The sequence below is a fragment of the Pecten maximus genome, chromosome 17 (genome assembly GCF_902652985.1).
Source record: "Pecten maximus chromosome 17, xPecMax1.1, whole genome shotgun sequence".
Taxonomy (NCBI): Eukaryota; Metazoa; Mollusca; class Bivalvia; order Pectinida; family Pectinidae; genus Pecten; species Pecten maximus.
Window position 1 is genome coordinate 28,772,755 of NC_047031.1, and position 14,180 is coordinate 28,786,934.

The following is a 14,180-nucleotide window of genomic DNA, read 5'->3' on the forward strand; positions in this document are numbered from 1 at the left end:
GCAATACCATTTTACGACATACATTGTTTACGATCGCAACCACTGCATACTCATTTCATTTTTCTTCAAAGAAGATTTAGACTCAACACATCGATCATGGCCGATTCAGGCCGACATAGTTCCGTAAGTTTATATAATTAGATATTCTTACTTCTGATATAATCAGCGTGTCTCCATATTGACGATTTTTATTTGAAAAGCGTTTGAAATGCTTACCGGGTAACCCCCCCTTCCCTCATCAGGCACACATGTACGACTACTGTACCAGTACCACAACTTTCATCACTACTCCGTCGATTAGCCAGTTTGTCAGATTTTGTACTTGATGCACCGGCTAGAATAATGCCAATCCAGGGACCTTTTGACCAAAAACTATTCGTAAGATAGATGGTCGAATGTAGAAAAAGTCAAACAATTTGATGTGATAAATTAGGATTTTGCCCAGTTTTGTTACTCGCAGGGGGAGGGTTAATACAGTATCATGTCTGTAGCCGCTTGCTTTCCGTCAGTGTCTGTGTGCTCCTGTGAATCCTCTGTTGTGATTGGTCCTAAGTTTTGTATTGTCAGATGTGGGATCAAATCAGGGTACATGTATGCCTAGTATATTATATACTGGACTGTCTGATGGATTAGTTTCCTGTGTGCTGTCACATCTTTATCAAAAGTGCAAATTTAAAATTAAAAAAAATGGTTAGAAGGGCCGAAAGGCATAAGAATTTCTGTCATAAGTGCGCAGGATAGGAGTTGAAGGCCTTGATATTTCACAAAAATAATTCTTACCTGACACTATATATAAATGTAAATTAAGCATAATTTCAACTGTTGACTGGTCAGTATTTTTGACTGTAGACTTCATTTTTAAGTTCAGATGTATTGATGTATAATTTTTTTCTCTGCAGTCAAAGTCTGGACGGAGGTCTGGCAGTGGTGTGAAGAATACCAACTTAACATCTGGAGGAAACACTTCTAGTATACTGAGTAAGGAGGAGGAGTACAAGTAAGTCTATTACATGTAACAGAACTAGTATACTGAGTAAGGAGGAGGAGTACAAGTAAGTCTATTACATGTAACAGAACTAGTATACTGAGTAAGGAGGAGGAGTACAAGTAAGTCTATTACATGTAACAGAACTAGTATACTGAGTAAGGAGGAGGAGTACAAGTAAGTCTATTACATGTAACAGAACTATTATACTGAGTAAGGAGGAGGGAGTACAAGTAAGTCTATTACATGTACAGAACTAGTATACTGAGTAAGGAGGAGGAGTACAAGTAAGTCTATTACATGTAACAGAACTAGTATACTGAGTAAGGAGGAGGAGTACAAGTAAGTCTATTACATGTAACAGAACTAGTATACTGAGTAAGGAGGAGGAGTACAAGTAAGTCTATTGCATGTAACAGAACTAGTATACTGAGTAAGGAGGAGGAGTACAAGTAAGTCTATTACATGTAACAGAACTGGTATACTGAGTAAGGAGGAGGAGTACAAGTAAGTCTATTACATGTAACAGAACTAGTATACTGAGTAAGGAGGAGGAATACAAGTAAGTCTATTACATGTAACAGAACTAGTATACTGAGTAAGGAGGAGGAGTACAAGTAAGTCTATTACATGTAACAGAATCCATGGTTAATTAAATTTAAATCACTGCGTAGGGATCAAATGCTGGACCTCTGGTTTACTAGTCTTATGCTCAGCAGATTGAGCTAAAGGGAAGCTATCTGTAGCCAAGTGTTGTATTGCGGCTAGTATTTACCAGGGTTACATATAGGAAGTGTTGTTTGTTTGCTGTTTGGTTTATCACCCCATGAACAGCCAGGATCATCTCCCATTCAAAGCAATCTGAATAAAGTGTCTTCTCCAAAGACAAACCGTAATAGAACAGAATAGTGACATCTTCTTATGGACCTTTGAAGAGGTTCATATGGTGTTAAAATATTGACAGAGGGTGAAGCCTGCAGTTGATATTTTTCTACCAGTCAGTATATAACAGCATATTTCATGAAAGGTGTACGTACATGTATAATTTTTAAGTTTCATTTCTTCGTGCCAGTAATTTGATTATTGGAGTAGATTACCTGCACCAGACATCTCTTATTCAATTAGAAAAAGGAAAAAGCTTGACATGTAGCTTACTGAACAGCAGATAAGGATGTTAATAGGTTATTTATTTGTATTACTGCAGGATGCAGTGCGTTTTTCATTAGCTTTCCTGTAACTTGTGTCTGTATCAAGTGGGAAAACATTGATATTTTAAATTCCAATAGGGGAAATATTCCGAAAACTTTTTCTTCATCTTGAGAAAATAAGACGTGTTTTAGCTCAAGAAACTTTTTTTTTCCAGCTGTCATACAGAAAGATCTATCATATGTGAGGGTTTCCATTATGTGTATACATGTCTGTATAATGTTTTTATATTTTAGGAGACTGAATGCTGAGTTGGAGGCAAAAACTGCAAGTCTTGTCAGAGAAGCAGAGGAAGTATTGGTAAGGGAAGCAGAAGAGCAATAGAGGATTTAAGATGAATTATTGCTATGTGATATAACATCTAATTCAACAAGTTCAGTTAGTTAATATGCCTTGAGACTTAAGTCGAGTGGTATATCAAATTATTTAACATGTTCAGTTAATAGTTAATATGCCTTGAGACTTAAGTCGAGTGGTATATCAAATTATTTAACAAGTTCAGTTAGTTAATATTCCATGATACTTCAGTTGACTGGTATAACAAATTATTTAACAAGTTTGATAAATTCCATATAGCAAGTGTAAGATTCTGTTTATCACTTATACTTATGAAAAATGTCGGTGAAAACTTAAATTAATTTCCATATAAGACAGATGAACTCTGATGACATTTGTTTCTATACAGAGACTATTGTGTGATGTCATAATTAGTTAATGATAACTGTACTTCATGGTAGAACATGTCATTACATAAATCTCATACTTTGTAGTTTTTTTTAAAGTGTACGTGACTTCACTAGAGTTTAGAATCCTCCCACAATTTACATAACACAGTGTTAATACTTAGTATATCTTTTTGTCTAGCAGATCAGTCTTCAGTAACATTTTGTTTTTTTCCCTCCAGAAAGAGCAGGATGCTGTGTTTTCTCATCCCAGCTTACTAGACAACATCAACACGGAGGACTTCTTAGAGTAAGAAACCACAACAATATATCGTCTGTCTGATGTGATTAAGATTTGTGTCATGTATATTAACTGAACAAGTTATTTGTTATGTCGCGTACTGTGAGTTTGGTTTGGTTTATTTTGATTAACGTCCTATTAACAGCTAAGGTCAGTTAAGGACGGCCTCCCGTGCGTGCGATATGCATGCGTGTGGTGAATACGTATGTGTGTTTTGGGAGGCTGCGGTATGTTCGTGTTAAGTCACCTTGTGATAGGCCGGAACTTTTGCCGATTTATAGTGCTACCTCACTGAAGCATACTGCCGAAGACACCCAGCAGCACACCTCACCCGGTCACATTATACTGACAACAGGCGAACCTGTCGTCCCACTCCAAATATGCTGAGCGCTAAGCAGGAGTAGCAACTACCATTTTTAAAGACTCTGGTATGTCTCGACTAGGGGACAGAACCCAAAGCCTTCCTCACAGCGGCGAACGCTCAACTAAAGGCCAAAAGTGAGGCATTGTCAAGGGAGACATTAGGAAGAAGAAAGTTATTAAGAAAGAAGAGAAAAGATAAGATCCCAAATTTAGTCGCCTCTTACAATCATGCAATGGGGGCAGCAGGTACAATTCTTACGCCCTACCTGCAGGGCCCACGTACTGTGAGCTTTAGTGAAAATATTTTCAATTATATTGATATACTGCACATTTTGAATATTACCTGTCACACATCATAGCAGGGATTTATCACCCATCTCTTTATCAGACCCATTCCTAATAGAAAAAAAGTGTGATTTTTCCTACATTGCTAGGTAATATTCCCAATTAGGATGTTTTTAAAAAAAATCTAAGAAATGAAAGGTTCCTTCCCATTACTGTGTAGAGCGAGTTGATCAAATATAAAAATGATGACCTACTTCAGGACTGATGAAGTTTTATATGTCATGATGGAGTCAAGAAGGTCATTGTAACTAGTTGATCCTTATTATACAACCGTATTTTTCCTAAATTTCCCAAAATCACAGTTTTGTCAATCAATTTTTTCCCAATTTGATTCTAGGGATGGTTCCTAAAACCCCATGATTAAGTCCTGCATAGCTATGTTTTGTTACATATAAAATGATACAATGAGAACGTTATTAGATAAATTTCTCAGTCAAAATTGATTCCAACAAAAGTCTGTCTTAGATTTGATATCTATAATGATTCACTTTCCTCTCTTATTGTTTATAGTGACTATGATGAAGAAATTGATGACGGGCCATCACCGACGGTAAGAGATTTGATTGGTTGTCTCTGTCTCAGTTTGGATACAGATCTAGATGTCTGTAACATTCATTATGGATGAATATTTGTAAATATCTACATTGTTCAGCATCATCAGATTGTAATTTACTGAAGTATGTCAAGTCATCATTCTGCTAACCTGTTAAAGTTTGATATTTCATTGAAATTTCACTTCAACAAAATGAGTACATTAAGGTATCTGTCCCATGTTTCGTCAATATTTCTTAACTTTTCCACAGGAAAGCATTACAGAATTTAAAGAAGGTTCCTTCACTAGGGTTTTTTCCTTTAAATCCAAAAATGCTTTTCTATGGAAAATTTCGGAGTTTCCTTTAAGGAACATTGATGTAACATTGGCCTGGTGATAAAGATTCTATTAAAGGCACAGGATTGATGATGTTTCCTCACAAAAACATCACCCATTCTAATTGATAGAACTATATAATGTGTAATGAAATAAAACGTATCAAACTTTCTTGTTGAAAATTAGTAGTTTATTAATTAATATGATGTACATGTAATGAGTTGGCAAAAAACAATAATCAGTATCTCCTTAATTATGATTATTTCAGGGAAAGCAAAACATTTTAAAGTATTTTTTTTTTAAATAATTTATTCAGATTGAAAGTTGTTTCCCTAAAAAAACTTCACAAAATAGTTTTCACATGAATATCATAGATCCTGTGACTTTCATTATGTTTGTACAAACTACCCAGTGATTGGTTATACAACTCTGTTATTGTTTCTTGATCACATGGTCTTCAGCGAGAGATGTTTTAAATAGATAATGATCATCTTCTGTATTGTTTTAGCCACAGTCCAGACCCAGTTCCAAATTGATAAATCAGAATCGCTCATCAAGTACAGCAAACCAGAATAGACCAACTTCAGCCAATCAAAGCAGATCAGGTTCAGCCAATCAGAGCAGACCAAGTTCAGGCACACAAAGTAGACCACATTCAAAAACAAAGAAAACTGGTTCAGCAAGGTACGGCTCTTACTAGTCAAATTTGTAATTAACTTCATAAGTATTAAGTAATTATTTCCAGTTGTTTTCCTTTAAATATAATTAAATACAATTCATCAATACACATTAAGATCAGAATACAATGTACAACATCTGGTAATTTTCAGGAGATATGCAATTTTTCATTTACATTGTATGTGATAATTTGATTACATTGTATGAGACTTTCAAACATAAGAAAGGTTACACAGGTAGTAAGTTATATAGTCTGTTGTTCCGTCATATGGTCGATTCTTCTGAACACTATTTCTCGGAATCTTACTGAAGAGATGTTCTGGTAACATTAAGGAAATGTTCTGTGTGGGTCTTACTTGTATCAATAAAAGAGACCTTAGATTAAAGTCTACTGTATTCTTACACTGAGTTCAGAGGGCAAACTATCAAACACATGAGTTATCTCCCCTTACATAATGTAAAACAAAATCAGCTGACCGCAATTTACTTAAGGTTGTGTGATGTGTCGTCGACCACATTACATTGATTAGTTTAACAAATTCAAAGAAAACATGGTCCTTCTGCAGTTTTAATCCTTGTCCATCTATTTTTTCTGCGTTGAAAAATTGTTTTAGATATCAAACCTGAAATATTTATTATTGATGGGTCTAGATCTCGGGGTCGGAGCGCAAAGTCTAATGTATCGGATAATGTCGCAGTCCCTGATGAAGCATTCATCACAGAATGTAAAGAATTCTCCAAGCAGACGATCCTTAATACCATCACAAACATTGAGGATCGCCTTGACACAGACAGTGACAACGAAGATGACGATGATATTATACCACAGGCCGCCGCTGATATGGGCTCTGGTATGTCAAGTGAAATTATTTCATCAATTATAGAAAAAAGAAAGAAAATATTGGTAATTTGAAATAGTGGCATATATTTTAGCTGTACAAAGCACAAATTGATTCATGATGTGAAATATATAGAGGATATCTAACAGTGTCTTCAGTAATACCAAATATATTTCACGAGTGGGGCTAATATTTTGATATTTTTCACGAGTGAGCAGCACGAGTGAAAAATATCAAAATATTAGCCACACGAGTGAAATATATTTGGCATTACTGAAGACACTGTTAGATATTCTGTTTATTACATTTTTATCAACGAAAAACCTACCCCGTATGCTAACTAGGCCTACAGCGATAATTTGTAAACAAAAAAAAGTAGTTTCCCCTGTCCAGGTGCTGACATATATGTCGGGCTTTCTGATTGGTCAATTATTTTGATATTTTCTAATCATTAATTTGATTGGTCAAATCAGCAAAAGTGATATTTTTCATTAGTGAAAAATATCACTTTTATAGAATGAATAATTTTTGATATTTCACTGGTAAAAATGTAATAAAATATTGATATTATTTGCTCAAATATTTAAGGTCAAAGGTGAAGGTCACAAAGTTGAAAATGCATTAATAATTATGGTAAACAAACCTCTGGATGGTGTTAAATGATCAAAGGTCAAGGTGAAAACAGTTTATTTCAGTAATTGTAACAAAGTTTGATGAAGTATAATTTAATAAAATATCAGAATGTTTTATTCATATACTGTCCAATGATACAGACCAAGCTCGTGCTGGGCACTGGCCAGCCAAACTCTTACAGTCGGGTTGAGATATCCCTGTCCACGGAATAGTCCCATGTTATATTCTTTTAATCACTAACCAATGGTGTGATTCAATCCCATTCCTGGTGGTTTGTGTTTCTGAGGAAGCTGAGATTGCAGACCCTCCTAGCTGTGATTTTGGCTATTTTGTATAAGGTATCCTTGATATTTGTTTGGACAGAGGCCACCATTCGTTTCCTGAAGGCTAAGTTACGAGTGATGCAGGAGGAACTGGACAGACTGGCACAGGAATGTAATAAAAAGGTAATCACAGTGTTTGTTATAAATATCACATTATATAGAGCTGATCCAGTTAGGATGAATGAGGGATGGATCTTATAAAGGGGAGCTTATTGGCAGGTTGATCGTATAAAGGGGAGCTTATTGGCAGGTGGATTTTATAAAGGGGAGCTTATTGGCAGGTGGATTTTATAAAGGGGAGCTTATTGGCAGGTGGATCTTATGAGGAGGAGCTTATTTGCAGATTGATCTTAGAAAGGGGAGCTTATTTGAACAGGGGAGGAGCTCGATACAACAAATAGATATAACATGAAAGGGAAGGAGGATATCACTATGAACAAGAGGCCCAGAGGACCTGTATCACTCACCTGGATATTGCAGTGATAATTGGTCCCATTCACCCAAGTATGCTTCAGACCATCAGGACCAAATCCTTTCAATCCTACAGAAGAAGAAGGATTTTAAAGAATTTGGTTGTATTTCCCCTAATGGGCTTGACACCATTGGGCTCTTGGGGGTCAGACCCTCCATTTACACAACATTTATTCCCCTCCACCCCTGCCTGGATGCTTCAAACTATCATTCCTAGAGAAGAAGAAGTTTTTTAAAGAATTTGATATCTTCCCTGTAAGACCCAGTTACTAGACCCTTGGTTGTTTCTACTGTTTACACAAAATGGGTTCCCCTTCACTTAAAGATGTTTCAGACCAAGTTTGGTCAACATCCACTTTGTCACTTATGACAGATGCTGCACCAGGTGAGCTACAATGATATGAATGTAAAAACTGACATGCTGTATACCTCAGTTAACATACAATGGACTATAACTATTTTCACCAATGAATTCCCAGGAGCACACTTTATCCTGTATACTTTTAATATCCTATTTAATCCGACATACATTGCTACCAAAGCTAGGAGTTTATCTGTTACTAAAGACATAATGTCTGGTAATTTAGCACTTTTATATACAATATAAGTTAAAAGTTTGATTTCTTCTCCAACACAGGATGAACAAAACAACAGCATAGGTAGCAGGATTAAGGAACTTGAAGATGAACGTGGCAGACTTCACCGGACAAATGCCTCACAGCAGACTCAGATAGACAAATACAAGAAGATGGCAGAGGATGCTAAGACAAAATCTGACAGTTCTGAATCACAGCTTGTGTCTCTTAGGAAGGTAAGACTTCTTTTTGAAGAGAACATGCTAGGTTAGTATGGGAAAATCACAATCTGGATTATCTTTTTTGTGTTGTAGTCATGCTAGGTTATCTTGTCAATTTTCTTCCTTTCTTATTTCTTTCCAACATTCTTTCCTACATTCAAACATGTGAAGCATCTTTTTATTTTTGTCAGTCAGATGGCCATAAGCTGCCATATTGTAAAATACATTCATCAATTAAATTTGAAAAATATTTTTTCATTAATTATCATTATTAAATTCGTATTGACCTATAAACACTATAAAGGTCATTAGGGCCAACAAATGGAAAATACAAATAGGTATAAAATGAATAATATCAAATAAACGAAATATGTCAAACTGTATATGTACACTAACATTACAATATAGGTATACAAATGTAGTTTAAAGTTATAAATTTGGCAAGCTAATGTTATTAAGAAAAGTTAGGTTGAAAAAAAAAACAAGAAATTAACTAAGCAGTTGTCAAGGTCATCAGGTCAAAGGTCATGGTCCAAATCATCAGTCCAGTCGGATATTTATCTTAAGGTAAACCTGCTATTTTTACTTGACTTAATAACTTTTGACCAAAGGTCAAGTCATCTAGTCAAAATTGAAAATCAGATTTTGTGTCCCTTAAATGGTTTTGTGACATTTTGATGAAATTCTGATGAATCAAACAAAACAATGACCAAGCAGTCAGTATCATTGGGTCAAAAGTAAAAGGTCAGATTTTATCAGACATTTCCTCAGGATATGAATAGTTAAATTTGATTGTAATCAATAAAGAAATATTCTGATCAATAGTCGAGGTCACAGGGTCAAGCTCTTAACTGTCAAATAATGTGTTAAATCTTCAAGTAAAGCTGTAATCAAACAAGAAGTTCAAGGTCATCAAGTGAATGATGAATGTCTAATTTTATATGTCTTAACTGTCTAACATTTAATTAAATCTTCAAGTAAAGCTGTAATCAAACAAGAAGTTCAAGGTCATCAAGTGAAAGGTCAAGGTCAAATTTTATATCTGAACTTGTGAACATTTTCTTCCTCAGATAAGAAGAAAAGTTGTTGATGAATGAAAAGACAAGTCAAATGCAGAGAGCTATTTATGGATGAATAAAGATCCTCTTAAGGGTTGTTTATAAATACACATGCTAGGAAATGATACTAAAGATATTATTTCCCCTTGTCTAGACAACATATGCTATTGTCAATTGGGAATCAGGGTATTCAATTGATAGAGATTTAGGTCATAATTCTAATAATGAGTAAATCAAAATTGTTCATAGTTAAAGTTTACAGTTAACATTTTAATGTGCTATTTTGTGTTGATCTCCAGGAACTTGAGCAGATAAAGAGAACACAGAAACAACAGTCCTCATCTCAGTCTGCCACTGAAGTAAGACTCAATCGAGCTTTAGAAGAGATTGAGAAACAGAAGGAACAACTTTTACGCTCCAAATCATCATCAAAGGTAAAAATTAGGGACATATTGGTTTTGTTTGGGGAAATATTGATTATGTTTGGGAACATTTTAATTGTGTTTGGGGATATATTGGTTATGTTTTGGGACATATTGATTTTGTAGGGGGACATATTGGTTTTGGTTTGGTTGGGTTAGATATTAATTTTGTTCGGGGGGGGGGGGGGGGGGCATATTGATTATATCTGTGGACATTGGTTATGCTTGGGGACATCAAGACATATTGATTATGTTAGGGGGAATATTGATTATGTTAGGGGGAATATTGATTTTGTTTTGGGACATATTGATTTTGTTTGGGGACATATTGATTATGTTTTGGGCTATCAATACATATTGATTATGTTTGTTTTGGGGAATAATGATTATGTTTGGAGAAATATTGGTTTTGTTTATGGGAATAATGATTATGCTTCGTGAGATTTTGGTTTTGTTTTGGGACGTAATGATTTTGTTTTGGGACATTGGTTTTGTTTGAGGACATATTAGTTTTGTTTTGGGACATATCGATTTTGTTTTGGGACATATTGATTATGTTTTGGGCTATCAATACATATTGATTATGTTTGTTTTGGGGAATAATGATTATGTTTGGAGAAATATTGGTTTTGTTTATGGGTTGGTTTTGTTTTGGGACATAATGATTTTGTTTTGGGACATGTTCATTTGTTTTGGGACATTTGTTTTGTTTGAGGACATATTAGTTTTGTTTTGGGACATATCGATTTTGTTTTGGGACATATCGATTTTGTTTTGGGACATATTGATTTTGTTTTGGGGGACATGTTGATTTTGTTGGAGGACAGGTTGAGTTTGTTGGGGGACATATCGACTTTGTAGGGTGACATATTGTGTATTGTTTTTGTTTTGGGACATATCCATTTTGTTTTGGGACATATTGATTATGTCTTGGGACATATTGATTATGTTTGGGGACATATTGATTTTGTTTTGGGACATGCTGTGTTGTTTGGGGTCGTATTGATTTTGTTTGGGGACATATTAGTTTTGTTTTGGGACATATCGATTTTGTTTGGGGACATATTGTGTTGTTTTGGGACATATTGATTATGCTTTGGGACATATTGATTAGGTTTGGGGACATATTGGTTTTGTTTTGGGACATATTGATTTTGTAGGGGGACATATTGGTTTTGGTTTGGTTGGGTTAGATATTAATTTTGTTCGGGGGGGGGGGGGGGGGGCATATTGATTATATCTGTGGACATTGGTTATGCTTGGGGACATCAAGACATATTGATTATGTTAGGGGGAATATTGATTATGTTAGGGGGAATATTGATTTTGTTTTGGGACATATTGATTTTGTTTGGGGACATATTGATTATGTTTTGGGCTATCAATACATATTGATTATGTTTGTTTTGGGGAATAATGATTATGTTTGGAGAAATATTGGTTTTGTTTATGGGAATAATGATTATGCTTCGTGAGATTTTGGTTTTGTTTTGGGACATAATGATTTTGTTTTGGGACATATTGGTTTTGTTTTGGGACATGTTGTGTTGTTTGGGGTCATATTGATTTAGTTTTGGGACATATTGTGTTGTTTTGGGACATATTGATTAGGTTTGGGGACATATTGGTTTTGATTTGGGACATATTGATTTTGTTTTGGGATATGTTGATTTTGTTCGGGGACATTGATTAAGTTAGGGGACATATTGTGTTGTTTTGGGACATTGATTAGGTTAGGGGACATATTGTGTTGTTTTGGGACATTGATTAGGTTAGGGGACATATTGGTTTTGTTTTGATCTGTCTCTCTAATCCAGAACTGCAGGTCAATTTCCTATCAAACTTCACACAAGAATTTATGGCAGATGTTCATGTTTCATTTTTTAACATATACATTGTATATCCAAGATGGATACTGGAGTCTCTGATTTGGCTGAAATGTAGCTACTTTCTGATTTTCTTTAGAGTGGTATTGCCTACACTTACATGACTTCTGATTTTACTATTTGGTCTGAACAGACTCGACTTCTGATTTAACAACTTGGTGTGATCAAACGCTGCCTTTGCTGTTGTTACAGTCACATTTGTTTTTTATTTAAGAACTTGTTTCAAATATATCTAAGTAATTATCAAATCATCTTTGTGATATGCTATACTTATTTCATTTCGTCAGGAATCCACGGAGCAGGAGAAACACAGAGTCGACCAGCTGATAGCAGTCAACAAACGGCTGGAGAAACAGAAAAATGAACTCATGGCCGGGTTTAAAAAACAGCTGAAACTTATTGATATTCTTAAAAGACAAAAGGTTTGTTTGATCTGCAGAACCATACCACAAAGCAACACACTTTCTTACAGTTTTATCACAACCACCCACAAAAGTAACAATTCTGTTGAAAACTGTTGAAATCACTGGAATTTACCAGTTTTGGGTCCGAGGTCAATTTTCTGAAAATGCTAGTTAATTCCCTGATATATAGCCCACACATTTGGAGGTATAGTAAAATTGGTCAAAATCTGAAAAACTATACATATGGATACATATCTACATATCAGGATCACAAGGTCAAAGGTCAAGGTTAGATATTGTTTCCATTACCTAGTACATATATTGGCGATCTAGTGGCTCAGAGGTAGCTTTTGTCTGACGAGATGAGTGTTTCGCCGAGTACTGGGGTTTCCTCCCACAGTAAGACCACAGACATGTTTTCATCTAGGCCGACGAGAGTGATTAATATAAAATAACTTGTTTCGACCTTGTTGTAAAATAAAATGAAGTTCACATTATGTAATGGTATTTGGAAATGTCTTTTATGGATACAGGATATCCATTGGAATCAATTACAAATACCTTTGTTCAGTCATATGATAGTATATGACATTACATGTGTTACATCCTTAAGGTATGACATGGTGTAAATATAATATATTTTTTATATTTTTCAGATGCACATAGAAGCTGCGAAGATGTTGTCATTTTCAGAAGAAGAATTTGTCAAAGCTCTAGAATGGGGCAGTTAGTTTTGAAAATCATTCCTATTTTTAATTGTTGGAGGCTGTGGGTGGAATATTAGATGTTAATTTATGTAAGAAATACAAAACACAAATCAGCTATTTGTGATGAATTTTAAGTTAAATAAACTACAAAATGTTAAAGGTAAACTTTTATATTTTATCTTTTGACAAGAAAAATTGCTGAAGATACAGTTTTCACTAAAGTTTTAAAACAGATGACTTTAAGAATCCGAAGGTTGAATGAATACATTTCAACCTGTAACAAAATAACAATGGAGGCAATGAAAAAATGAAAATCTAAAATTATTTTTGTGTAATGTGTAATGTTAATAGTTCTATATTAGTGTCATATAAATTATTCAGTAAAGAAAGAAAAAATAAACTGTTCGTGTTCTGTTTTTAATCTCTTAACAAAGTTTCCTGGAACATAAAAATGGTTTGTCTATGATCAATCATAGGGAATTGGTACAAATTCCCAAACCCATAATACATATCATTGTATGGAGTGTGGGTTGATTTGTGAACTGTGGGTTGGGGATTCGTATCAAAGTCCTTGTGAAACTACAAAACATGTAATGATATGGATTGTGGGTTGACTTTGTGTCAAGTTCCTGTGATGGACTGTGGGTTGGGGATTTGTGCCAAGTCCCTGTGCTACTATAATAGATATAATTACATGGACTGTGGGTTTGAGATTGGTGTCAAGTGCCTGTGATACTATGATACATATAATTAGATAGACCGGGTTGGGGATTAGTATCAAGTCCCTTAGATACTACAAAACACATAATGATATGGATTACAGGTTGAATTTGTCTCAAGTCTCTGTGATACTAATATATGTAATTTCTCAATTTCTTTATTGACTGTAGGCCATACGGCCCATAAGTACATATTATAAACAAAACAATACATGATAATGGCATAGAACAGCAATGCTACAGTACAAATACAAAGTGGAGTACGGATTAAAGATATAACGATCGGATTTTGTTTGCTTCAAATATAAATTTGCCTAAGCGACTTAATTCTTTGATATTTTGTACACTTAATAACTGTATTAATTTGAACATTGAAGGCTTTTGCCAATAGTATTTCTTAATGAGGCGTCTTCTTAAATTGGTATACTTATAACATATTAATACAAAATGGTATTCATCTTCTATCTCGGTCGTTGATTTACAAATTAAACAGTGTCTCAAATTTCGATCAATA

At 34.7% G+C, this 14,180-nt stretch overlaps 1 protein-coding gene across 1 annotated transcript; it reads left to right on the forward strand.

The window, feature by feature from the left end:
• The first annotated feature begins 7 nt into the window (after window positions 1-7).
• LOC117315058 (testis-expressed protein 9-like) lies at window positions 8-13,255 on the forward strand. The gene is made up of 12 exons (XM_033869198.1): window positions 8-123; window positions 900-997; window positions 2,428-2,491; window positions 3,096-3,163; window positions 4,373-4,412; window positions 5,239-5,414; window positions 6,060-6,259; window positions 7,244-7,326; window positions 8,312-8,485; window positions 9,828-9,962; window positions 12,124-12,258; window positions 12,897-13,255. Exons 1-12 carry the CDS (start codon window positions 97-99, stop codon window positions 12,969-12,971), a joined length of 1,275 nt encoding a protein of 424 aa, XP_033725089.1. The 5' UTR covers window positions 8-96; the 3' UTR covers window positions 12,972-13,255.
• The last annotated feature ends 925 nt before the right edge of the window (window positions 13,256-14,180 follow it).

What these genes read in the sequence shown, in the direction of transcription:
- LOC117315058 (XM_033869198.1), top strand. Translation starts at nt 97, where the DNA reads ATGGCCGATTCAGGCCGACATAGTTCC. An exon ending in AACACGGAGGACTTCTTAGA is followed by an intron (nt 3,164 to 4,372) that starts GTAAGAAACCAC and finishes TATTGTTTATAG; the next exon opens with TGACTATGATGAAGAAATTG. An exon ending in ATGACGGGCCATCACCGACG is followed by an intron (nt 4,413 to 5,238) that starts GTAAGAGATTTG and finishes GTATTGTTTTAG; the next exon opens with CCACAGTCCAGACCCAGTTC.